Source organism: Rattus norvegicus, chromosome X (genome assembly GCF_021556685.1).
Source record: "Rattus norvegicus strain SHRSP/BbbUtx chromosome X, alternate assembly SHRSP_T2T, whole genome shotgun sequence".
In the NCBI taxonomy this organism is placed as follows: Eukaryota; Metazoa; Chordata; class Mammalia; order Rodentia; family Muridae; genus Rattus; species Rattus norvegicus.
Genome location: NC_141554.1, coordinates 56,378,124 through 56,403,681, shown reverse-complemented (window position 1 = coordinate 56,403,681; position 25,558 = coordinate 56,378,124). Strand labels below are relative to the sequence as shown.

At 35.8% G+C, this 25,558-nt stretch overlaps 1 protein-coding gene across 8 annotated transcripts in view; it reads right to left on the bottom strand.

Annotated features, from left to right (window-relative positions):
- Positions 1-25,558, bottom strand: part of Dmd (dystrophin) — a 2,349,574-nt gene that overhangs the window by 932,122 nt on the left and 1,391,894 nt on the right. For all 8 annotated transcript variants that reach the window (XM_087599109.1, NM_001370876.1, XM_087599108.1 and 5 more), the window contains 1 exon segment: positions 2,871-3,046. In XM_087599109.1, coding sequence (XP_087455235.1) covers positions 2,871-3,046 — 176 coding nt within the window.

Here is a 25,558-nt window from a genome sequence, read left to right as displayed (position 1 = left end):
AGAGTGTATCCAAATTAATAAAATCAGAAATGAAAAGGGAGACGTAACAACAGAAACTGAGGAAATTTCAAAAATTATCATATTTTACTATAAAAGACTATAGTCAACAAAGCTGGACAATCTGGAGGAAAAGCACAATTTTCTAGACATATACCAGTTACCATAGTTAAATCAGGGTCAGATAAACCATCTAAACAGTCCCATATCCCCTAAATAAATAGAAGAAGTCATTAAAAGTCTCCCAACCTATAAAACTCATTTTAAATGGCATCTCATTGTTTATAAAGGTTTTTTGGAGTATACATTATCATTAAAATCATAGCTATCCTTCTCAAGCCTGTATCTAGTATTAGGCATCTCTGCTGCATGATGGAAGAAACAGGTAACTTATGTGAGAAAGAACAGCTTAAGTATGTTTTATGCAACTTATATATTTAATAGATGTTTGCCACTACTTAAACACTTCAGAAAAATTTCCTCTAAACATTTAGGGTTTGTTGTACTATCAGAGAGAACCCCAAAATTATATAGCAATAAGGTTTCAAATAGTTATTTTATATTTATGATTAAAATTACTTTCTTTATGTGCATCTTGGCCAATGAAATGATCAGGATTTCTAATTTAATGGGCATAATAAAGAAAAGTGCTAGTTTTATATAGCACAGGCATCTTCTTTTGCACTGGTGCTCTAAGTAACTTCTGTTTTCTCTTAAACTCCATCAGTCTTATACTGAAAATATGCTAATAACAATTATTTCATGATTGCAGTCCTTTTACATTACTTATGGTAATATATTCTTGTTGAAACATTATTTCATTTGTACATTTGCTACTACAAACTTTGAAATAGCAGTGAATGGATGGGAGAACCCGTCACTTATTTTGATGTATATTTACATTTCACAAAACTTTCCAAGGAATTCAGCCACAAAACTGATGTGATTGGAAAACATCACATGAAGAGTTATTTTGAAAGTGTAAAATGAAACAGAGGACTGTAAAAGCTGAAGTTTTTAAAAACTTAAGGAAGCTGATCTTGACTTTTAAAGTATAAATCACAGTATTTACTACAGGTTAAACTGGTGAAACAAGAGAAAAATTTCTAACCAATTATAGACAAATCCCAACTGCAATTAACCTACAATTTGGGTAATATTTGGCAACAGATTCAGCAGATTGCACTTTCTACAAAATTAGATGAATATAAAATTTCAGAGCTTTATGGGTGGTCAGATAAATTTCCCCATCTTTATTCATAAATTATAACTTCCACTTAGAAGCCAAAACTTACAAGATTTTAATTACTTAGCTTGACAAACATTATCAGAATAAAAGGAAATATGTTTTGTCCAAGCACTATATAGTCAGGTATTTATAAAAACAAGAACCAAAATATATTTAAATAAATCTTCCAATCAATTTAATCACCATTATAAGGTCTTCATGATATATATGTTGTAATATTGCATACCATTATTATTAGCTTAATCAGGTTTTACAATCTTATTTTATACTACACTGAGCCAATCCTCAAGAGTAACATTATATAACTTTCAAAGAGTTCGTGTATAAACATATTTGTTGTTTAATTAATGAAATCCTTTTATGATTTATACTAATATTTCAATCCAAAGGAAAAGGGTATTAATTACTCAGGAATTAATTTAGCAATAGATTTTCATTCTTTACTATATCTTAATAGTAAATAAAAAATTTAGATCAAGATTTAATGTAAAAATATATTTAGATGATTATATTTTTTGCTTTGTCAAGTTTTGTGTGTACATATACATATGCATGTCAAATCATGTGTCTGTTTTGTACACATTAAGAATTCTCCATTATTTATAAGTCATGCAATATCAGTAAAGAAAGTAAGGATGTGGGAAAGGACACTGGATATAAATTCCAAACACTCATTTTAATATGTCTTAAACAAAGATGCTCATCAATGAGGTATTCTAGGCCTAAATATTCAAACGTACATAGTATGCAGATCACATTTAGGATGCAGTGACAACCATATAACTAAGTTTTCACTGATAAATGAAGATCAAAACCTTCTTTATAGAACAAGAACCTCTAGATTCGATAACTGGTAGCACAATTTCAAATTTCCTGTATATATTTCATGTGCTTTCCAATTACACAGCCTGCATTTTGGCTTCAGGTATATTCAATACATTCCAAAAGAAAGTTAAATGTTGATTGAGTACAGTAGCAATCATTTTCTATTTTGGTTTTCTTCTTCCTTTAAAATTTGAACATTTTCATGTGGGCAAAAAGGAGAGAACATCTTCATAGAAGCAGGCAGAGGGGAGATGAGAGAGGGAGGAACTGGGAAAGTGGGATAACGTTTGAAATATAAATACATAAAATATCCAATAAAATTTTTTGAACATTTTTGACCTAAGCACCTTTTCAAGAATGTAGTAACAAATAAAGTTGAAATAAATGTTAATAATAAATCATGATTTTACAGTGAAAACCATAAGCATTGCTATGACAGTCTTACTAAGCACAGCTTTCCTACAAAATAGTCATTTATGATTGCCTTTTCTGATCCTTTCCTTTTGAGGAAAAATACCTGAGATGGAGCTGGCTAAAGTTGGAATACACTGAAGAGAGTCACATTTAGACAACCCCACATGATTTTTAGCACAAATTTGGACATATAAAACAACTAAAAGGAACTAGAGAGCCACAAGTATGTACTGGCGTATGTAAGAAAAAGGCAAAATGTTATTGTTGCTATTGATATTTGATGCACTTCTTGACATTAGCACCTTTCACCCATATTATAATCTCTCATGAAACCAACTCATATTCAAGAACAGTGTAGCTCTGCTAAAAGACTCTGACACCCTACCTCTTTCTCCTTTCTGCCAGCTCTTTGCAGACTTCGTGCCACCGCAGACTCAAGCTTCCTAATTTCTCTTGTAGAATATTGGCGTCTGTTTTTGAGGACTGTTGAATTATTTCTTCCCCAGTTGCATTCAGTGTTCTGACAACAGCTTGTCGCTGACCAATGCCATCCTGGAGTTCCTGTAAGCCACCAGAAAGACAAAACAAAACTGAAACCCGGTGTCCTTTAATCTGAGAGAAAGTTTAAAGAACATGCTATGATGTGCAGTTACACCGAAAAAGACAGTAATAGAAATGCTTACAGTGAAAGTTGCTCAATGAACCTAACATGTACACATCCAATGGATACAAGACAGAAAGACAGCTTTTATGTTAGTAAAAAAGCATACTCTCAGTTCAGCTCAGGGACTGGGGGGTGTTTTGTAAGCTTGTCAGCTAGAGGATGTTATCATGTCCTACAAATCAATTAGTTGGAAACCTTCTCAAGAGCAAATTCGATTTCTTGTCCCCACAAGGATGTTCTATGTTTAATAGTCTATGAAGTGTTGTAAAATTTAAACATGAACCAAGTATTTGGATGTATTACTTGGTTGTCAATACAAAGGTGAAAAAGAACACTTATACTTTGCTATAGTATTTTTTAAAACCCTCTAGAGCTTTTAAAATAAAAGTAATTACTATATTACAGACATTTATTTCAAATTCTATTTGCACCAATCTATTTTGCACTATAAAGCCACATAAAACTGAAAATTAATTGCATTCAGGGCAACCCATCAAAAAACCTCTAATGTAGAGTAATAAATCTGAAAATAATCTATAGCTACCAGAACAGTTTTATGAGTCATTGGTGGTAACAAGCTTACATATCTTCTACAATTTATCCTAAATGAAAATTTAAGAGTAAAGTATCAGAAGATTGTTCCATTAAAAAAATAATTACAACCATGTATGTGACAATGACTTTTATTATTAAAAACACAAACGACATTCTTTCTCTATAAGCCTATTTTAAAATATAATGTAGAACTTTTAAGAAAAATAACACATTGCCAATTTTTAAATACAATGTAAGAACTTGAGATACTTATATTTTAAAATTTAAATGGCTTTCAAATTCTTTTGTTGCAGGCAACACACTAACAATACACAGATTATACTTGCTCATAGATATTATTCATAACAGATTTGTATCCATGTCTACCAAATCAGTAAGTTAAAAATTTGATTTTAAAAATTGGCTCTCTTGCCTTATATCCAAAATATACAAAGAACTCAAGAAGTTAGACCGCAGGGAGACAAATAACCCTATTAAAAAATGGGGTTCAGGGGTTGGGGATTTAGCTCAGTGGTAGAGCGCTTGCCTAGCAAGCACAAGGCCCTGGGTTCGGTCCCCAGCTCCGAAAAAAAGAAAAAAGAAAAAAAAATGGGGTTCAGAGCTAAACAAAGAATTCACAGCTGAGGAATGCCGAATGGCTGAGAAACACCTAAAGAAATGTTCAACATCTTTAGTCATAAGGGAAATGCAAATCAAAACAACCCTGAGATTTGACCTCACACCAGTGAGAATGGCTAAGATCAAAAACTCAGGTGACAGCAGATGCTGGCGAGGATGTGGAGAAAGAGGAACACTCCTCCATTGTTGGTGGGATTGCAGACTGGTAAAACCATTCTGGAAATCAGTCTGGAGGTTCCTCAGAAAATTGGACATTGAACTCCCTGAGCATCCAGCTATACCTCTCTTGGGCATATACCCAAAAGATGCCTCAACATATAAAAGAGACACGTGCTCCACTATGTTCATCGCAGCCTTATTTATAATAGCCAGAAACTGGAAAGAACCCAGATGCCCTTCAACAGAGGAATGGATACAGAAAATGTGGTACATCTACACAATGGAATATTACTCAGCTATCAAAAACAACGAGTTTATGAAATTCGTAGGCAAATGGTTGGAACTGGAAAATATCATCCTGAGTGAGCTAACCCAATCACAGAAAGACATACATGGTATGCACTCATTGATAAGTGGCTATTAGCCCAAATGCTTGAATTACCCTAGATGCCTAGAACAAACGAAACTCAAGACGGATGATCAAAATGTGAATGCTTCACTCCTTCTTTAAATGAGGAAAAAGAATACCCTTGGCAGGGAAGGGAGAGGCAAAGATTAAAACAGAGACTGAAGGAACACCCATTCAGAGCCTGCCCCACATGTGGCCCATACATATACAGCCACCCAATTAGACAAGATGGATGAAGCAAAGAAGTGCAGACCGACAGGAGCCGGATGTAGAATCGCTCCTGAGAGACACAGCCAGAATACAGCAAATACAGAGGCGAATGCCAGCAGCAAACCACTGAACTGAGAATAGAACCCCCGTTGAAGGAATCAGAGAAAGAACTGGAAGAGCTTGAAGGGGCTCGAGACCCCATATGTACAACAATGCCAAGCAACCAGAGCTTCCAGAGACTAAGCCAATACCTAAAGACTATACATGGACTGACCCTGGACTCTGACCTCATAGGTAGCAATGAATATCCTAGTAAGAGCACCAGTGGAAGGGGAAGCCCTGGGTCCTGCTAAGACTGAAGCCCCAGTGAACTAGATTGTTGGGGGGAGGGTGACAAGGGGGGAGGTTGGGGAGGGGAACACCCATAGAGAAGGGGAGGGGGGAGGGGGATGTTTGCCCGGAAACCGGGAAAGGGAATAACACTCGAAATGTATATAAGAAGTACTCAAGTTAATAAAAAAAATTGGCTCTCTTTATTTTCATTCTCCATCAGCACCAAACTATTTTATTCTTATTATCACTTCTAAAACTTTTTATTTATTTATATATGTATGGGTATTTGGTTACATGAATTTACATATACCACCCAAATGAATGTGCCGACACATGCTGCGAGAGTATGGCAACTGCCCTTAGAACAGAACCTGAGTCAGCTTCAAGATCAATAAGTGCTCATAACAACTGAGCAATCTGTGTAGCTCTTGTTCTTGCCTTTTAAATACAAGAATTTTGGTAGCATAGTTTTTTACAATTAAATAACCCCACAAATCAACAAAAGTGAAAACAAGTTCTTCATATGATGATCATATTACAGCACAATAAAGAGGAAAGCATGGCTTCTTCAACTTTAAAATTCTGTCTTGACCATGGTCCTGACTATTCGTGTTATATGATCTCACAAACACATGATGATCCCTTGGAAATATGTCATTTGACCCAACAGTAACTTGCCATTCTTTACTACCTGTTCCAATCACCATTGTAGGTAATGGTCACTATCACTTTTTAACAAAATACAAGTCTTAACAAACTGTGTCTCCATTCATATAAATATATTCAGTTGTGTGTCTCACTCAGAATCTGGTGCATAAGAAATTTTAGGTAGTATCTCTTCAGTTAATGAATGAATATAAAATAGGTTACCAGAAGGGAAGGAATAGAAAGACAAGAAGAAGGAAAGAGATGAAAATAATCTAGTTCAATAAAAGCCACCACTATGGTATCACTGAACACTAAAAGAATCATAAAAGGAAGTATAACTTTCTAGATTTTAGGCAGTAAGTCATCACAATTGTGAGTGATCATTTCTTATATACAATAAGACAGAGAAAGCAACTTTTAAAATACATGGTAGACCAGATGAAGGATGAGATCCATAGTAGGAATAATACAAAGGGAGTCTAAGGGAGTTTGGGAGTTCATAACTGGACTTAAACACATGGAGAGTTAGGGGCAGCAAGAGGCAGTTGAAATTCAAGGACCTTTGAGGCAAACCTCCATCCTCAGGACCGTAGAGATGAGTTTGATATTGCTATTAGGAAGGTGTGAGTGAGTATAATCAAAGTTGTAACAATGGGAATGTATAGTAGATAGACAGAGCATAGCTTACGTTTTTAGGGTGTTTGTAATTCATGAGAAGTCAATTGAAGAAACCTTTATTTCTAACTGTGTGGGGTGGCATTCCCCTGAAAACCTCCTCCATTTTAGAGCTGGAGGTGTAAGGGTCAGAATGTTTACATTTATCCTTAACTACATAGCAATTTCAAGGCAGCCCGTGCTCATAAGACATTGACTACAAATAAAAATAAAAAATAAAGGGAAGAAAGAACAAGGTTGAAAGAGAGGCTCGGGGGGGGGGGGCAGACAGAGAGACAGAGAGACAGAAAGACAGAGAACCGTCTTTCCACTCTGAAAAAAAATGCCTTTTTAAAAAAAGCTGAATAAGTATTTATTGACAATTGTTAGAAACTATTCAGGGGTCAGTTTTGAGCTCAGTTTCCTAACAGTTTATGGGTCTCAAGTCACCTCTGCTACATCATTCTTTTTTAAAATTAGTTAATTAATTAATTTTTACTTATTCATTTTGCATTGTGTTCCCTGCCCCCTCCTGGTCATCACCTCCCACAATCCTCCCCTCTGATCTCCTCCTCTATAGGTTAAGTCTAGAAGTAGCAAGCCTTTTGTGTTACTGAGCTATTCCGAAGCAAGGAGGGACTATTGTTCATTCAGACAACAGAGCTAATCCTAGGCATCTAGGAAGTAACTTATTGATGCTAAACTGGAAATTTGACAATGATCTAGGAAAGAAAAGTCTGAAAGTACTATAAAATGTTAAATAAAATCACCAAGGTTTGCAAGCAACTAGAATCATGCAAGAATGTGTTAGACTCCCTAAGGGGAAAACTTACCTAAAGAGTAAGTATGGAGGCACTTAGAAAGGGATGATGGTTAGAGATCATGTTCAACACTCCTATTTTTTTTATTAACTTGAGTATTTCTTATATACATTTCAAGTGTTATTCCCTTTCCCGGTTTCCGGGCAAACATCCCCCTCCCCCCGCCCCTTCCTTATGGGTGTCCCCCTCCCAAACCTCCCCCCATTACCGCCCTCCCCCCATAGTCTAGTTCACTGGGGGTTCAGTCTTAGCAGGACCCAGGGCTTCCCCTTCCACTGGTGCTCTTACTAGGATATTCATTGCTACCTATGAGGTCAGAGTCAACACTCCTATTAACTCACAGTTTTAAAACTGTCTAGGATTCACAGTAAACACACAAGAACCCTCTGCATTCAGTAAACCAGAAGACTCAGGATTGTAGAAGAAGATTTAAACTTGAGAGGTATTGTGGGTTAGTTGAATGAAAAGACTGAAATATATTGTGTAATAAAGTATAAATATATTACCCAAATAACAATTATTTATGAGTGAATTCTGAAAATAGATGTAAAATAATAAAAAGGAACTCCTAGAGAGCTTAGTAAACTGTAGATTCTGACTCACTACTTCTGTAGAGAGACAGAGTTCTGTCTTGAAGAAGTGCTTACTTAAGGTAATAGTGCTTATGCAGAGACACTGCTTGATATAGTAAGGTTGTAGAAAAAAGTATCATGACTCTTTTGTATTAAGGGATTTTTCTTGCCTGTTACAAAGCCATGTCAGAACTCTTAGGTGCTTTTGATCTCAGCTCTATACCTCCATGCTAATACCTATGGTGACTTTTACAGCCTAATTGAAGAACCAACAAGGATTTTATTATTTCCATATTGCAGATAAGAGATAGAATTGTATAGGTAAAAATGGACTGGTGACTTAAAATTGTTAGTTCTAGATCTCATTTATGTGGAATCCTAAATCAAAACCTTTTTTTAACTTTGAAAAGAAGACCTCATTAAATAGTGCATTGATTTATGTGAGATGATTTTGTAACCGGGAGTAATATTTACAGTGTATGTTCTACTTAAGAAAAATTTTCAGTGATAAGGCATAAGAGAGAAAAATGATGGTTCAAACAGGAAATAAAAATTGCATATGCTGTTTCATGCTTAGCTTATGAGGCAGAAAAAGATAGCACTTAATTTACAAAATTAAATGTAAAGTCTCAATCAACTTCATTCACACAGTAAAAAGCATTAATTTTAATTCTATAGTGTATAAATATTTTAAGTACTGAATTATTCATTACCCATGAAACTTCTAAGCTTTGATATCATATTAATATACTATTGTCATAGGCATTCTTATCTACTTTTCTAGCAATTAACATCTAGTTTTAGTATTGGACAGAATGAAAATCATAAGTAAATCTACTGGATAATTCAGCATAGTCAGAAAAGCTTTTGTGGTTTGATTTCAATATTTAAGCATCCATGCTTAATTAGGAGCACATATCAGGCTCCCCAAGGGAGCTCTTTCAAAACACAAAAGAATGTTTTGCCAAGCCTTCAGGATCAGAATCTCAGAGACTGCCAGTACAGGCAAATGAAGGTATTTAAAATGGATATGCTTATGAGACAAAGGTGCGGGCAACTAAAGATAGATGGAGGGTGCAGGGGAAGAGCAAGAGCTATGTCTGTTTGATAACAATTGTGTCACTCTTAGCTCCTTTTTCAATTAATAGGGAACACTGTTACATGCCTAAGTCTTTTAAGGCTGCTTAAATTAAGGAGAAGAAAAAAAAGAAATTTAGGAAGAGAAAGGTGCCAATTGTTTAGAGGTGGAAAAATATGAGACACAGTGAATAAATTTTAGAATAGTCAGTCTACTTATACATTTTCCAAAGTTGTATGAAAATACAAGAACAGAAAATAAAGTGTGACAAATGCAGAAAAGCAATGACCCTGCTAAAATTAAAAGCCCACACTTATGAGAAAATGCCCAATGAAATTTGGCATGTTACATAAGAAATACAGTAAATTGACTCAGTCTACTAGTTGATCAGGTGTAAGTAAGACAATGAACATAGTTGTTAAACAGGCAGGAGAATTCTGTGGTGACATTTCACAAACTCTTACTGCTTTGTCATTTTTCTTCTGTGCTAGTTGAAATCATTTTCACAATTAGTTTTTGAACTGAAGCAATCTAGAGGGAGCAGATTCCCAAGGTATAGAGTAGGTCTAAGAGCAGGACACAACAGCTCAGCTCATTTGTAGACTAGATTTTTCCATCCAGATTGCATACATGCATGAGAAGCTACACAGGACAGTGAGGAAGACTGAAAGATGGCTAAAGCTTTGTGCACTTTTGAGGAAAGGCCAAGTTGAAAGTAAGGAATAAGAAGTATAGGAGGCGAGACTCAACACCAGAAAGGCTCAGAATGAGAAAAGTAAAAATTGGAATTATATATTAATTTTAAGATCAAGTCCTCCCCATATGCCTCTGCAACCTGCTTTCTCACCTGTCCTCTCCTCAAAAGTTTAGATCTATATCCCTGGGAAAAGGGATGAATTTCATTCTACCTTTTCTGTTGGAGTGATTGTATATCTTGGCAATAACATATCTCCAGACTTTAAGTGTGCCATAGATTCAACTTTTCGAAAAAGACTTAAAGAGTTCTTGCTAGTAATTTGCAAACTAAATAAAACTAAAGGGAGCCAGTCTTTGAAATGAACAACAAAATTTTTAATAACCCCATTTAGCCTCTTCCTTCTCTTGGTCCCATTTTATTTTGATTTCATTAAACATTTATTATGCTTCATTAATAAAAACAGTGAAACCACGTCTGTACTTTTAATGAGTTCTTTTTCCACAAGAACTAGGAAGTCTGTTAAACTCCTCTAGTAACTTTTTTCCTTGAGATACAAAGGAAAAATGTTCACTGTTGCTATTTGATAATTGCTCTTATCATGATTGTCATTAAAAAAAGAGATTCATTTAAAAAAAAAGAATTAGATGGTTTCTGTCCCAAAGCAAACATTTTCTAATGAATTAAAAATATTTATAGTATCAATTTATTCTGATGAGACATTTATTAATATCAAATTGTGATGAAATTTTATTTGCATGTGTTTATCTCATTGATAACAGTGATATAAATTTATCATTATTAGTAGTATCTATTAACATATGTGTGAGTATGCCTTTCCTCTCCATTTTAAAAACAATTTCAATGGAAAATGTTACCCAAAGGGATCACACACCCACTCCCACATATTTCGCACACTTATCTTTCACACTTCTCTCTCTCTCTCCCTGTCCCTCTCTTTCTCCCTCTCCCTTTCTCCCCACTCATACGTGTGCACATGTGTGCGTGTACACACACACACACACACACACACACACACACAAATCTCTTAATGCTCTAAAATAGGGTGCTCAATATTAAATCTGCAATCATATATGTTTAAAATTATACTTGCTTGTTTAATTGTTTAAATGATTTTGCAAGTTATGCTAGTAATCTACCAATCTCCCAAGTCACTTGGACTGTTTTAAAGAATACTGTTGCATACAATTTTCTAAAGTAAATATACTTTTGTTTGTTAAAATCAATGGCTAACCCTTTCTAGGTTCACAGATTTTTTTCAGTTCTTGGTTTGGTCTTTTTTTTTTTTTTTTTTTTGTTTTGTTTTTTTGTTTTCCTACATTTGCTCTGATTTCTTAAGGAAACAAATAGGCCTTTCTCTGCTAAAAAGGAATTCTTGTCTGACAAACAAGATTGTTCTTTATTAAGTGATCATGGTTATATAACTCACTACTTGGACATACTATTTAAGTACAGTTAGATCTTTCACCTTGGAACATAGTCCACATAACCAAATATATAGTGGCTTTTATTACAGAATATTAGAAAGGATAGATAAGTAAGTTAAAACTCCTCATTTCTTTGGAGCTGCACGAGTATGTATTTAAAGAAACATTTGGTGGGTAGATCAGGATAAAGTATGTATGCATATATTTATAGAAATGACAACACAACCATTTAAAATAAAGGCAATGAGAAAATAGGATGGAATATGTACTAGAAAGGTTTGATTAAAATGTATGCTTCCCTGGTACTGTTTAATTTACCGGAGTTTTCAAATACAATTATTTAATTGTGGGGTGTGTGTGTGTGTGTGTGTGTGTGTGTGTGTGTGTTTGTGCGTATGTGTATGTGTCTGTGTGTGTGTTTGTGTGTATGTGTACGTGAGTGTCTGTGTGTGTGTGTGTGTGTGTGTGTGTGTGTGTGTGCACGCGTACACACATGAGCATGGGCAGGATCAGGTGCACATGCGAAAGAGCATGTATGGAGGTCAGAGGACAATTTGCAGGAATTGATTATCTCCTTTCACAATGTGGATTTTGAGTATGAAACCCAGGCTCCCCAGCAAGCACTCGTTGGCTCTTCTTAGTTGATTGGTTTTGAAAGCCAGTGCTTTATATTAGTATTTCCAAGCCTATAAAACCTTTTTGCTCTATATTTTACTGTCTACTGAGCACTTTCCATGTGTCAGACATTGGACTAGCTGCTGGTCATCCTTGCATGCAGGGAGAATAGGCTGGGGAAATTCTGGATTAAAGTGGAAAAAATTAAGTAGAAACCATCTTGGAAATTAAATGAATGTAATAGCTTAGGCTGGGAAGCCTGTGGTTATAATGGAAATTTGTTGATGGGGAAAAAGTTATTTCCAATGGAAGAAGACAAGATTTAGTTTGTACCAAGAAAAGGAATGGAGAAAAAACATATTAGATGGGCATAATAAATTAGAACTCACAGGAAATCATATACATATGGGCAATATCAAACTGACTCATCTAGTTTAATTTACATATCTATGCATTTATACATATATGTAAAATCAACTAGTAAAGCAAGAGGGGGCATAAATTTAAAAGAGATGGGCAGAAATGAGAGGTGTTGGAAACAGGAAAATAAAAAGGGAACGTATGTAATATTTTTATTTAAAATTACAAATACATATTTTTATTTTTTCCATCTTGACCCAACATTTATTGTTCTTTACATGTTGGATTTTTTGTTTTGGTTTGGTTTGATTTGGTTTAGAAACTGCTTATGATTAGTCTTCCAACAGTAACTCAAAAGCACATAAAATAAAAATCAACCTACTTTCTATATAAACATCCATCAATCTAAGGCCCCCTTATCCACCTACCCAGGTAGGCTAGAGATAAGGTAGGGCTTGACCCGTATGGCTAAGTGATGTGCCAGCATGCAGAGAGCTGGCCTGGGTGGAACTTGTTCCCTGGGGATGGGGTGCTTGTCCAATAGGGACAAGGACTGTGCCCATGGCTTGTTCCTTTCCTTAGTCTCAATAGTTCAGCCCCAGTCAGACTCAGGATAGTGGTTTTCTGTTACAAAAAAGTGCAAAAACAATAAAATAAAAGTGACTTTCATTTGGGAGGTAAAGAATGAATTACCAGCAAGGAACTGGGCCTTGGGTTTAGGGTGGTGCAGGTAACCTGTGTGGTGTGAACCAAGGCTCTGTCCCCACCATCACCACAGTAAATACATACGTTTAAAAATAGCAATCTTAATCTAAATTTATTTTGGGAATGTTTGGTTATTTTCATGGGAAATGTTGCATAGTAAAGTTACGGGAGAAATTTTGCAATTATGCCACCTTGCTGCTATGTTTTATTGATAGTTGGTGAAATAGACATTTATTAACATTAAACTGATCATATGTATAATGTTGTGAGACACTATGACAATTCACCATATTTTATGTAAGAGGGGACGTTTGGATCTAATTACAATGTAGTCCATGCTGGTTCTGGACTTGAGATCCTTTTTCCAGCCTCAGCTGCCCGATTCCTGGCATTCATAACCACATCCAGCCCTATTCCACTCAAATTTGAAAATATTATTTTCATAATGCTGATCAATTTTTCTTACCACAAATTTAACTCAGAAAACTAGTAATGATCATTACTCAAAATAATTTCCAGGAGATAAGCTTGGGTGAAGTTCAGTGGCAGAAAAAGTGGCTACCATGTGAAAAATCCCTGAATTTGATCACTAGTGTGAAACAGTACCAATGGTGATGGATGGATGAACGGGAGAGGAAAAAAGGAATGGGGAGAAGAGGAGGAGGAGAAGAGAAGGGAAGTAGAGAATAGGGAAGAATAGAGAAGAATAGAGGAGAGGAGAGGAGAGGAAAGGAGAGGAGAGGAGAAGAGAGGAGAGGAGAGGAGAGGAGAGGAGAAGAGTAGCCCCTTAACAAACTCTCTAGTTTTATTTAATAGGAATTCTATGTTATATTACTCTGGTATCATTTCTAATTGGCCGTACAATGTGGCAAAATTTTCAAAACTGGTAAACATTGTATCAAATGTAATTCTTCAATAACTACTTAGATAAGATTTGTTTGTACTGGTGAAGCTATGAGTTAACTTTTTTTTTAAATAACGTGACTATAATGGAGGACAGGGGACAGCACATCACTCAAAGAGTTTTGTATGTTATTTTTCTTTTTGATATATATATGAAATATGTATATGAAATATTTATTATATATGTCACTTGTGTAGGCATGTAAGATAATATCAAAACCCTCTCTGTCTCTGTCTCTGTCTCTCTGTCTCTCTGTCTCTGTGTGTGTGTCTGTGTGTGTGTGCCTGTGTGTGTGCATTTGAGAAAACACTAGTATAAAAACAAAGAAGTTATACCAACTGTTCTTATAAATATCTTGAAGACAGTTTTTCCCATGTCTTGTTTCATGCATCGTTAAACATCCTTGCTGCATAGAAAATAAATGGACACATGATATCACCAGGCATTGTTGGTTGCTAACTTGTAAAAGGTTCAAAGTAAATTTTGGGAAATTATACTGTACACTAACATAAAAAAAAGAATCGTTAAAGTAAGAGGAATTTCTTCAGACCTTTATTTCTTACTACAAATTAGTTATCAAGAAAAGGAATCGTTTCCCAGATCTTGAGGATGGAAAGACCCATAAATGAGATAGAAAGGCTTATAAAAGCAATCTGCGTAACATCTATTCATTGATTTTAAACATTCAGTATAAGTTAGAAAAGCCCCAAGACAAACTACCACAATACATCTAAACACAAATTGGGCATCATAGTGATGAAGAATCTTTTATGTCCTGCTCTCCAGTTATAAAGTCATTAAACACAAGCTTCATTTATTATTCAAGTTCTAATAACTGCTGTTAGGTTTCTTAATTTCTAACTCATTATCTTTTGTATGTTTACATTCATGTGTTTGTAGAATCTAATGAGAAAAGCCAAATATAGCAACAATTGTTGGCTGGGCATATCCTTAACATAAAGCATCGGGCACAATGATCAATTCTTTCTCTATTATTAGCATATTCTAAAATGTCAACAGTATGTGTGTTTGTGAAATGCATATAAATCAAAGGAATCCATAAGAGTAAAAGTACTGAGCACTTAAGAAAATCATTTGCCAGAACTGCCTCAATTATCCTTGTGAATCCCTAAAAACCCAGCGATAATTACAGGGTTGAAAACAAACTGGATCATAGTGGTCTCCACTTTCAATTTAATTTGTATAGAGGAAAAGAAGCAATTATGGAATGGAAACATGTCCTAGGGTTTTGGCTCTAGCAATGTTTTCCTCCTAATCCACCATTTAGCATTAAGAATCTTTCCATTTAAGTAAAGCCTCAAAGGAAGTATTTTTAAGCCAGTATTAACAGCCCTTCTAAAAATGGTTTCTCTTACTGACTTATTTGAATGGCATGTGGATTTTCCTACCAGTCTAGGAACTACCAAATTATTCATTTGACCCAGGCTCTTGCTTCTCTCCAGGCTACTATCTATATTACTGATTACTTTGTAGGTCTTGCATAGTTGATCCTATTTTCACAGTTGTTGTATATACTCTGGTCATTTAGAAATACATCCTCCAAATTGCTTCCCCTCAAATTCTTTCACTATACAATATTGTGTACAATCATTCTAGATTAAACTTCCAGATAGAAAAAACTACTGGTGGGCAAATCTATTGGTAGATTTCCTAATTAAAAAAATACTGATTTCTTGCTGCTGGGGATTTAGCTCAGTGGTAGAGTGCTTACCTAGGAAGCGCAAGGCCCTGGGTTCGGTCCCCAGCTCCGAAAAAAAAGAATCAAAAAAAAAATACTGATTTCCTTGCCTACCAAAACAGATACAACATAGGAAACATTCAGAACTTTTTATCAAGTCAGTAGAAAAATAATTTAGTCATAAGTAAATGAGTTCCCAATCCTATATGCATGCTTTTTGTACAGGTGGCTACTCCATTGCAATGGGGATGCTTTATTCATTCCTCAAATCCAACACATAAAGACTTATTTCTACTGATAAAATTGTTACACTCTCATGCACTAGACCAGGAGCTCCAAGGAAGCAGAAATGAACTGTTTCTGTCCTCCAATGCCTCCCATTCTAGCCAAATGTCTGGTACATTAGGATACTTAGAAATATTTTATTTTAAATGAATAAATGAGTGACACATATCAAATGATGTCCTATTAGCAAATTCCTATCTGTTATTTATATAAGATCGCATAGCAACACAAACTAGAGTTACATTATGGTGGCTTTCAAAACCTACCCATTTAGACTTCATGATTTCAATTTGAAGTTTATGATTATACTTGAGTTTTCTAACATGTTCTTGTTTAAGACTTTTAGAAAACTAAATATCTATGTGAAATATTGATTTCTTTTACTCAATGTAAGAATTTTGTATATATATAGATGGTACAATGACAAAAATCACTATTAAAATAATTTCTGGGTTTTTTAATCATGCAGTGTTCTTCTAAATGAATAATTGCTGCTGATGGTTATGAAGAGACTATTGTAAGCATCTGGTCAAAAAATGAAAAGAAAAAACACTTGCTCCTTCATATAAATGTCAGAGAGGCCATGAAACAGTGCTTCTATGAAGCTAATGTACTTTTCCATGAATAGCAGCACTAAAATTAAATAAACTTCAAAACAAGCAAGAGTAATAGAATCCAAATGGGACAAATCTGTTTCTCAACTCCAAATTTCAGCATGCAAAAATGAAATCAAAGTCACATATCAACAAGTTACCTAAAACAAAGGAAGATGTAATCCTGACAAGGTAATATGTATATGAATATTCAATGGCACATAACTGATAAGTAATAGTGCCAAGTTGAAAGCAAAATAGATTAAAACTATAGCACATTCATTTTCCATAAAATTGTGAAAGGTAATCACCGACATGGTCAATTCTTGATAAGGGTAGAGAGTAAATAGAGCTCTCCTCCATCATTGGCAGAATTAAAAAAATAAATGTCCCAAGCATTTTAGAAAACTGGTTGAAATGTTTTATTTTTATACTAATTCATATATTTAACTGTTTCTGTGAGGAGGAGATGGGCATGCAACACTGTGCAAGTGGCAGTCAGAGGACAACTTTTATGTGTTAATCAGTTCTCCCTTTCACCATATAGATCTCAAACATCAAGTCAATTCATTAATCCTGATAGTAGGTAGGTACCATTAGACACTGTGCCATGTGTCTGGTCCAAGTTGACGTTATATTATGCAATGAAATATTTTATTCACTTGTAGAAATTTCTTAATAAGTAAATAAATCAAGAAGTTAATCACCAAAAGACCAAACAACCCAATCAAAAAATAGGGTATAGAACTAAACAAATAATTCACCACAGAATGAAATGCAAATCAAAATGACCCTGACATTTTACCTTACACTAATCAGAATGGCTACAATCAAAACCTCATGTGACAACACATGTTGGCAAGGATGTAGAGAAAAAGAAATACTCTTCCATTGCTGGTGGGAGTGCAAACTGGTACAATCACTCTGGAAATCAATTTAGAGGTTCCTCAGAATACTGGAAATAGATCTTCGTGAAGTCTTAGCTATACCATTCTTGGGCATATACCCAAAAGATGCTTCACCATGCCACAGGGGCACATGTTCTACTATGTTCACAGTGGCCTTATCTGTCATAGCAAGAAGCTGGAAACAACTCAGATGTCCCACAACAGAAGAATGGATACAGAAAATGTGGTTCATTTACACAATGGAATACTAATCAGCTATTAAGAATGAGGACATCCTGAATTTTCCAGGCAAATGGATGGAACTAGAAAATATCCTGAGTGAGGTAACTCAGACCCAAAAGGACATGCATGGTATGTACTTACTAATAAGTGAATATTAGCAAAAACCCAAACAAATAAAAAACAAAACAGCAACAACATCGGCAACAAAAACAAAACAAAACAGAATACCCAAGATACAGTCCACAGAACTCAAAATCAACAACAAGCTGAAGGGCCCAAGTGAGGATGTCTCAGTCCCACTTGGGATGGAGAAGAAAGGAACCACAGGGGGAGAGGGAGGGAGGGACCAGGGAGGGAAAGAGGAACAGGAAGGTAGAACATGATCTGGTATTGAGTGGGGGAAAAGGACTGAAGCCCCAAGGGCCAACAGAAAGAGTGGAAACAAACAGCCTAGGGAGGTAGGAGGTGAAGGAAACTTCATAATATACCAGAGACCTGAGAAGGTAAGAGACTCTTAGGACACAACAGGAGGAACTTTGGATGAAAGGTCCTTCAGTGGGGAGAGGGAACTTGTAGAGCCCCAGCAAAAAGATAGGGCATCAAGTGAGGGGTGGGGTTTCTATCCCACAGTCAAAACTCTGACCCATAATTGTTCCTTTCTGAAAGAACTGCAGGGATGGAAACAGAGAAGCACCTAAGGAAAAGAAGGTCCAGTGACAGACCTAAAGGGGGATCCTGCTCAAGAGGAGGCCCCAAGACCTGACAGTATTACCGAGGTTATGGGGCACTCACAAAAAGGACCTACCATAACTGCCCTCCAAAAGACCTAACAAGCACCTTAAAGAGTCAGATGCAGATATGTGCACCCAAACCAACGAAAAGAAGCTGCTGACCTTTCTGGTTGAATTAAGGAAAAGCTGGAAGAAGCTAAGGAGGAGGACCTGAGAGAGGTCCAGTAGTCTCAATTAACCTGGACCCCTGAGATCTCTCAGATACTAGATCACCAACCAGACAGCTGATATGAGGCCCCCAACACATACACAGTAGAGGACTATTGGGTCTGGGTTCAGTCAGAGAAGATGAACCTAACCCTCAAGAGACTGGAGGCCCCAGGGAGTTTAGAGATCTGGTGGGGTGGGTGGGGTGGGTGGAGTGGGGACATTCTTTGGAGACAGGGAGATATGGGATATGGCACAGTTGGAGGATAGACCCTGAGGGGAATTGATAAAAAAAATATATATATATATTTTCATTCCATGGTATATTTATCTAAGGACAATATGAATATCTTTCAAAAACAGAAAATAAAATGGTGGAATATTCTTTTATGTAATAGTCACTAGCCATCAAACCAAATGAGTTACTGTTTCACTTACAATGTGGATTAATCTCAAAAAGTATATGATGATCAAACTAGTAAATATTATATATCCTATTTATGCAAATTCCAGAGTAGACAAAACTACTTTGTGTTGATAGAAATCAGATACATACTATGATTATAGGAAGCAGATATTGGCAGGAAGGAGGGTGAAGCATCGTTTTTGAGATGATATAAATGTTCTATTTTGGTCAAAATATCGATTTCTTGATCTAAATCAATTGACAAAGGTTACTAGACTGGATACTTAATATTTATGAGTTTTCCACTTTTCTGGTCGTTCTCATATCCCACTTTATATAGACACTACAGTTAAACCTAACAAACTGTAGGTTGTATCTATGACTTCAAAATCATGATACTTTCACACGGTAAGAGGAAAAGTAGTCTTGAACAAAGTATATATGTATTTCTAATGACATGAGAAATAAATAAAACACATTAGATGAAAGAATGTGAATAGTATACAGATGGAATTATAAGCTAAATTATCACAAGTTCAAATTCCATAAAATAAAACAAGGTCTTGACTTCCTCCCAAATAAATCTCTTTCTTTTCATATGAATTTTACTTCAATTAACAAATAAATGTAATGTCCTTGTAAACTACTTAGCACTATTTCAGCTACTTAGAAGATACAATGAATTGAAATATGTCCCCTTTTAATTTCCACATCATATATAGACTCTTTTAATGCTCAAAGATAACAAAACTGAGATAGGCTAATTGCCAGGCCTCAGCTATTTGTATATAGATTTAAAAGGGTTCTGAAGCCTAATCAGAATTTTGGGGGACAGACTTGATGAATCAGCAGTTTATCATGCATAACGACAAAATTGTGCAATATGTAATACCTACATCTATCTTTATTATCTATCCATCATCTGCTATATATATTCCTATGTTTGCTTGTCAAGTGTGTTCAGGGGATGATGGTTATATTCTAAAAAGAAAAAAAGTTTAGTGATCCCATGAGCTTAAATTCTAAAGGATAAAATGGATCAAGTAGCCTGTTTGGATTTTAAAACCCCAAATTGACTGTATAATGATGATACAGTCAATAACAGCACACACACACACAAACACACACACACACACACACACACACACACACACACACACACACGAACACAAACGCACACAGTGAAATCTCATGACATGACAGAAAACTTTCCTGGGGATCTCCAAATGAGCTCTAAAAGGCTATAAACCTGGGGTGAAATAAAGAGCATATAACCAAGATCAAATATGAAAATAACAAAGCACAACTAGCCAGACTCAGAGAAGTCAAGCCTGAAATGAACTGAGGATTTTGATAATGTCAAAGACAGCATTCAGAGACTCTTCAACTTAGAGCAAAAGGAACTAGAAAGACAAAGGTTCTCTGCTTAGGCCAAAAGAGGGAAGGTTAAGGATAGACATAACAGAAAGCAGAGCCACTTAGTTTCTTTACTTTATCTATTCTGTCAATGAGAATGTTCATCAGACCGGAAAAGGCAGGGGAAATAGGTGAGGGATTTTTTTTATAAGAGCACCTTGCTGCTCTAAATGAACCAAAACCTCTAGTGCCAATCAATTATGTTCCAGGGAAACGAGAGAACTTCCAAGGGTTGTCTTAACCGACTACTGCAAGTGATCTTAGAGGTAGCCAAATAGCATTTCAAATTCTAAAAATAGAGAAAACTTGCTGCCATTCTTATACATCTTTTCCTATTAAATGGCACTACTAGATGACTGACCAAGAGGAAACAGTTGTTCACACCAACAATACGAAGGCTGCTAAGTTGTATTTGCACAACAACTTGTCCTTAAGCGGGGATATATATCCCCGTATTTTAGTTTAATTCTTTTTGTAGTGTAAAAAAATATGCAATGAGTTTTTTCAGCTAAAAAATGGTCTTTAGTTTCTAAAAGGAACTATATAAACACATCACTGTACCCACTATTTGAAAGAGTTTGAAGTCTTCAAACAGTGAAGAGCAGTCTAGTTATTTCATGAATTTTTCATGGTAACACAATGCTAGCTTTTGAAAAGAAACAGAATAAGAAAAATTAATATTGTAGGAAAGTTGAGAAATGCACATAGAAACCACATGTTCAGGGTACTACGAGATAGCTGAGCATGTAAAGATACTTGCTAGAAAGCCTGAAAATGGGAGGTTAATTCCACGAACTTACTATGGTAGGAAAAGAGAACTGACTTCCACAGACTGTCTTCTGATTTTCACATGTACACAGTGCTACGTGTTACCCTTACCCAGACTTAAGACAAATGAAATAAAAAATTAAAGGAGAAAGTCCTGGTAAATCTAAATATATGAATATCTATAAAATTATAATATATAATCATTTTGTTTTCTTTCATCATTTTCAAAGGTAAGAAAAGTGCTACAGTTACTTGGAAATTAAATGGAGGCTCCTTATTCAAACAAGATATTTTATTGTTTTTCCTTCAAAATAAAATAAGAAAGTAAAAATAGTCTTTCTCCTATGCTGTATTTGAACTATGGTAATATAGTATTCTGAAAGAAGATTGTCTTGTTCTATCTAGGAAGTTAGAAACACCTGAAAAGTATGAAATGTTAGTGAATTTGTGTCAAGAAGATAGTATGAGTTCTTCACCGATGTGTCAAAAGTACTGGAAAAGTATATCCAGAATCATAAATCATATAATCCAATATAATTATTCCTTAAAAAAACCACTGTTAACCAGGTATAGGACACATGACTTCAATTCCAGCACTCTGGAGTTAGATAACTAACATCCAGACCTCCATCCAGGAGTTTGAAACAAGCCAGGGATATATAGGTGGGATTCTGCTCAAAAATTAATTATAGGATTACTACTTTTATGTAATTTAAATTAACAGCTCTTTTAATGGTGCTATTCTGCTATTGAGCACACCAATGTTTCCTATGAAAATATCAGGACTGAATGGTTCTTAAAGTTTCCATAGCAAGGTTTGGCTATAGCTCAGTGGTAGAACACTTCCCTGCTAGCATGAAGCCCTGGATAAATCATCAGTTGTGACAGAAAACATTTTTTAATAGTTTTTGAAGACACAATAGTAACAGAGACAAATGTTCAAATCAGGGAAACTTAGTTCTTAAGCACATTTTATGGTAGTATATGCAATTTTGTTTTGACACTTAGAATAAAATAGCAGGAAGTACTGTCATGATTTTGAGTTGCTTCCTCAAATCTCTCATTGTTTATCTTTCTTTTTGCCCATTTATCATCTGTGGGTTTTCATCTTTTTTTAGCCTTTAGGCTTTCTGGAAAACTTTAGTCTTCATATCTCCTTGTTATGTTTTGTTTTATTTCTATTGGATTGGATTCTTCTAAGTTATGCCTTAAACCATTAACTTATATTTTAAAACCATTTGTAGATTAAAGGAGCAAATAATTCATTAAGCTCTGAATTTTAATTTGTTGTTTTAAGTAAGCATTTTAATGTTTCAGTAAGTTAAAAATATTCAGCTTTGTATTTTCCATAAAAATATCAAGGTCTCGATCTGCAAAGAATGTTTTATGATATTTGAGAAAAATGATCACTTTGAGATACTATAATGAATTTCAGATCCAACAATATACATGCTTTTCTATCTTATCTCTTTTATATTTATCTCCCATTAAAACCAAAAATATATTTAAAACACATAGGAAATTCTGATTTCGTTAAACAATACATGATGTAGTTTGTAGATTAAAGCTTAATTTCAACAACAGAAAGCTTACAAATGTGTGGAAACTAAACATCTGTCTACTCAATAAAATTGGTCAAAGAATAAAGAAATTAAAGACGTTTTAGAATTCAATGAAAATAAATACACACTATACCCAGAATTGTGGACACAATGAAAGCAGTGCTAAGAGGAAAGCTCATAGCACTAAGTGCCTACACAAAAATTGGAGAGATACCATACTCGAAGCTTAAGGGCACAACTTAAAGCTCTAGAACAATTTGAAGTAATTGCAACTAAGAGGAGTACACAACAAGAAACAAACTGAGGAAGGCAAGGTATGTTCTTGAATCTTCCCGGTTATAAATTAGATTCTAAGAACTCAATAAACTAGACATCAACAAAATAAACACTACAATTAAAATGGGTGCAAAGCCAAAGAATTGTTTTTCCATTAGTTAATTAACTTACTTTGCATCCCAATTGCAGCTTCCTATTCCTCCTCTCCTCCAAGTCCCTACCTCGCCCTTCTTCCTCTTTTTCTTTCTCCTCAGTGAAGGAGAGGCCTCTCTGGATATCTACTCACCTTAGCCTGTCAAGTTGCAGCAAGACTAGGTGCATCTTCTCTAATTGAGTCTAGACAAGGCAGCCCAGTTAGAAAGAGAGGAATCTCAAATGGCTGAGAAACACTTAAAGAAATGTTCAACACTGTTAGCCATCAATCAGGGAAATGCAAATCAAAATTATCTTTTTCCTATTCGTTTATCTACTCCATCCTCATTATGAGGGCTTTTGTATTGTTTTATTGTATCTTTTTGTTTGTTTGTTTGTTTGCTTGGTTGTTGTCTCTTAGAGGCATCACCCATTTTGTAGGGAAATGTAGGGAGAATCGATATGGGGACATGAGAGTTGCTAAGAAGGGTGGAAGGAGGGGAAACTGTGATTAGGATATATTGCATGAGTGAAGAATCTAGTCTCAATTTAAAAAATCAGAGATATTGAGGTGGGCACTCCTGAGGCTGCAGAGCAGAAGAGACCACCAACACTGCCCACCCCTGCCCACATCCCTGGCCCAAGAGGAATCTGTATAAGGCCTCTGGGCTCCCGTGGGGGAGGGCCCAGGAGCAGCAGGAACCCTGCCTGAGACACCGCTGGAACCTGAAGGAAACAGACCGGATAAACAGTTCTCTGCACCCAAATCCCGTGAAAGGGAGAGCTAAACCTTCAGAGAGGCAGACAAGCCTGGGAAACCAGAAGAGACTACTCTCTGCACACACATCTCAGACGCCAGAGGAAAACGCCAAAGGCCATCTGGAACCCTGGTGCACTGAAGCTCCCAGAAGGGGCGGCGCATATCTTCCTGGTTGCTGCCACTGCAGAGAGCCTGTGGGCAGCACCCCATGAGCGAACTTGAGCCTCGGGACCACAGGTAAGACCAACTTTTCTGCTGCAAGAAAGCTGCCTGGTGAACTCAAGACACAGGCCCACAGGAACAGCTGAAGACCTGTAGAAAGGAAAAACTACACGCCCGAAAGCAGAACACTCTGTCCCCATAACTGACTGAAAGAGAGGAAAACATGTCTATAGCACTCCTGACACACAGGCTTATAGGACAGTCTAGCCATTGTCAGAAATAGCAGAACAAAGTAACACTAGAGATAATCTGATGGCGAGAGGCAAGCTCAGGAACCCAAGCAACAGAAACCAAGACTACATGGCATCATCGGAGCCCAATTCTCCCACAAAAACAAACATGGAATATCCAAACACACCAGAAAAGCAAGATCCAGTTTCAAAATCATATTTGATCATGATGCTGGAGGACTTCAAGAAAGACGTGAAGAACTCCCTTAGGGAAACACAGGAAAACATTAATAAACAAGTAGAACCCTACAAAGAGGAATCACAAAAATCCCTGAAAGAATCGCAAAAATCCCATAAAGAATTCCAGGAAAACACAATCAAACAGTTGAAGGAATTAAAAATGGAAATAGAAGCAATCAAGAAAGAACACATGGAAACAACCCTGGATATAGAAAACCAAAAGAAGAGACAAGGAGCTGTAGATACAAGCTTCACCAACAGAATACAAGAGATGGAAGAGAGAATCTCAGGAGCAGAAGATTCCATAGAAATCATTGACTCAACTGTCAAAGATAATGTAAAGCGGAAAAAGCTACTGGTCCAAAACATACAGGAAATCCAGGACTCAATGAGAAGATCAAACCTAAGGATAATAGGTATAGAGGAGAGTGAAGACTCCCAGCTTAAAGGACCAGTAAATATCTTCAACAAAATCATAGAAGAAAACTTCCCTAACCTAAGAAAAGAGATAACCATAGACATACAAGAAGCCTACAGAACTCCAAATAGATTGGACCAGAAAAGAAACACCTCCCGTCACATAATTGTCAAAACACCAAACGCACAAAATAAAGAAAGAATATTAAAAGCAGTAAGGGAAAAAGGTCAAGTAACATATAAAGGGAGACCTATCAGAATCACACCAGACTTCTCGCCAGAAACTATGAAGGCCAGAAGATCCTGGACTGATGTCATACAGACCCTAAGAGAACACAACTGCCAGCCCAGGTTACTGTATCCTGCAAAACTCTCAATTAACATTGATGGAGAAACCAAGATAGTCCATGACAAAACCAAATTTACACAATATCTTTCTACAAATCCAGCACTACAAAGGATAATAAATGGTAAAGCCCAACATAAGGAGGCAAGCTATACCCTACAAGAAGCAAGAAACTAATTGTCTTGGCAACAAAACAAAGAGAGTGAAAGCACACAAACATAACCTCACATCCAAATATGAATATAACGGGAAGCAATAATCACTAT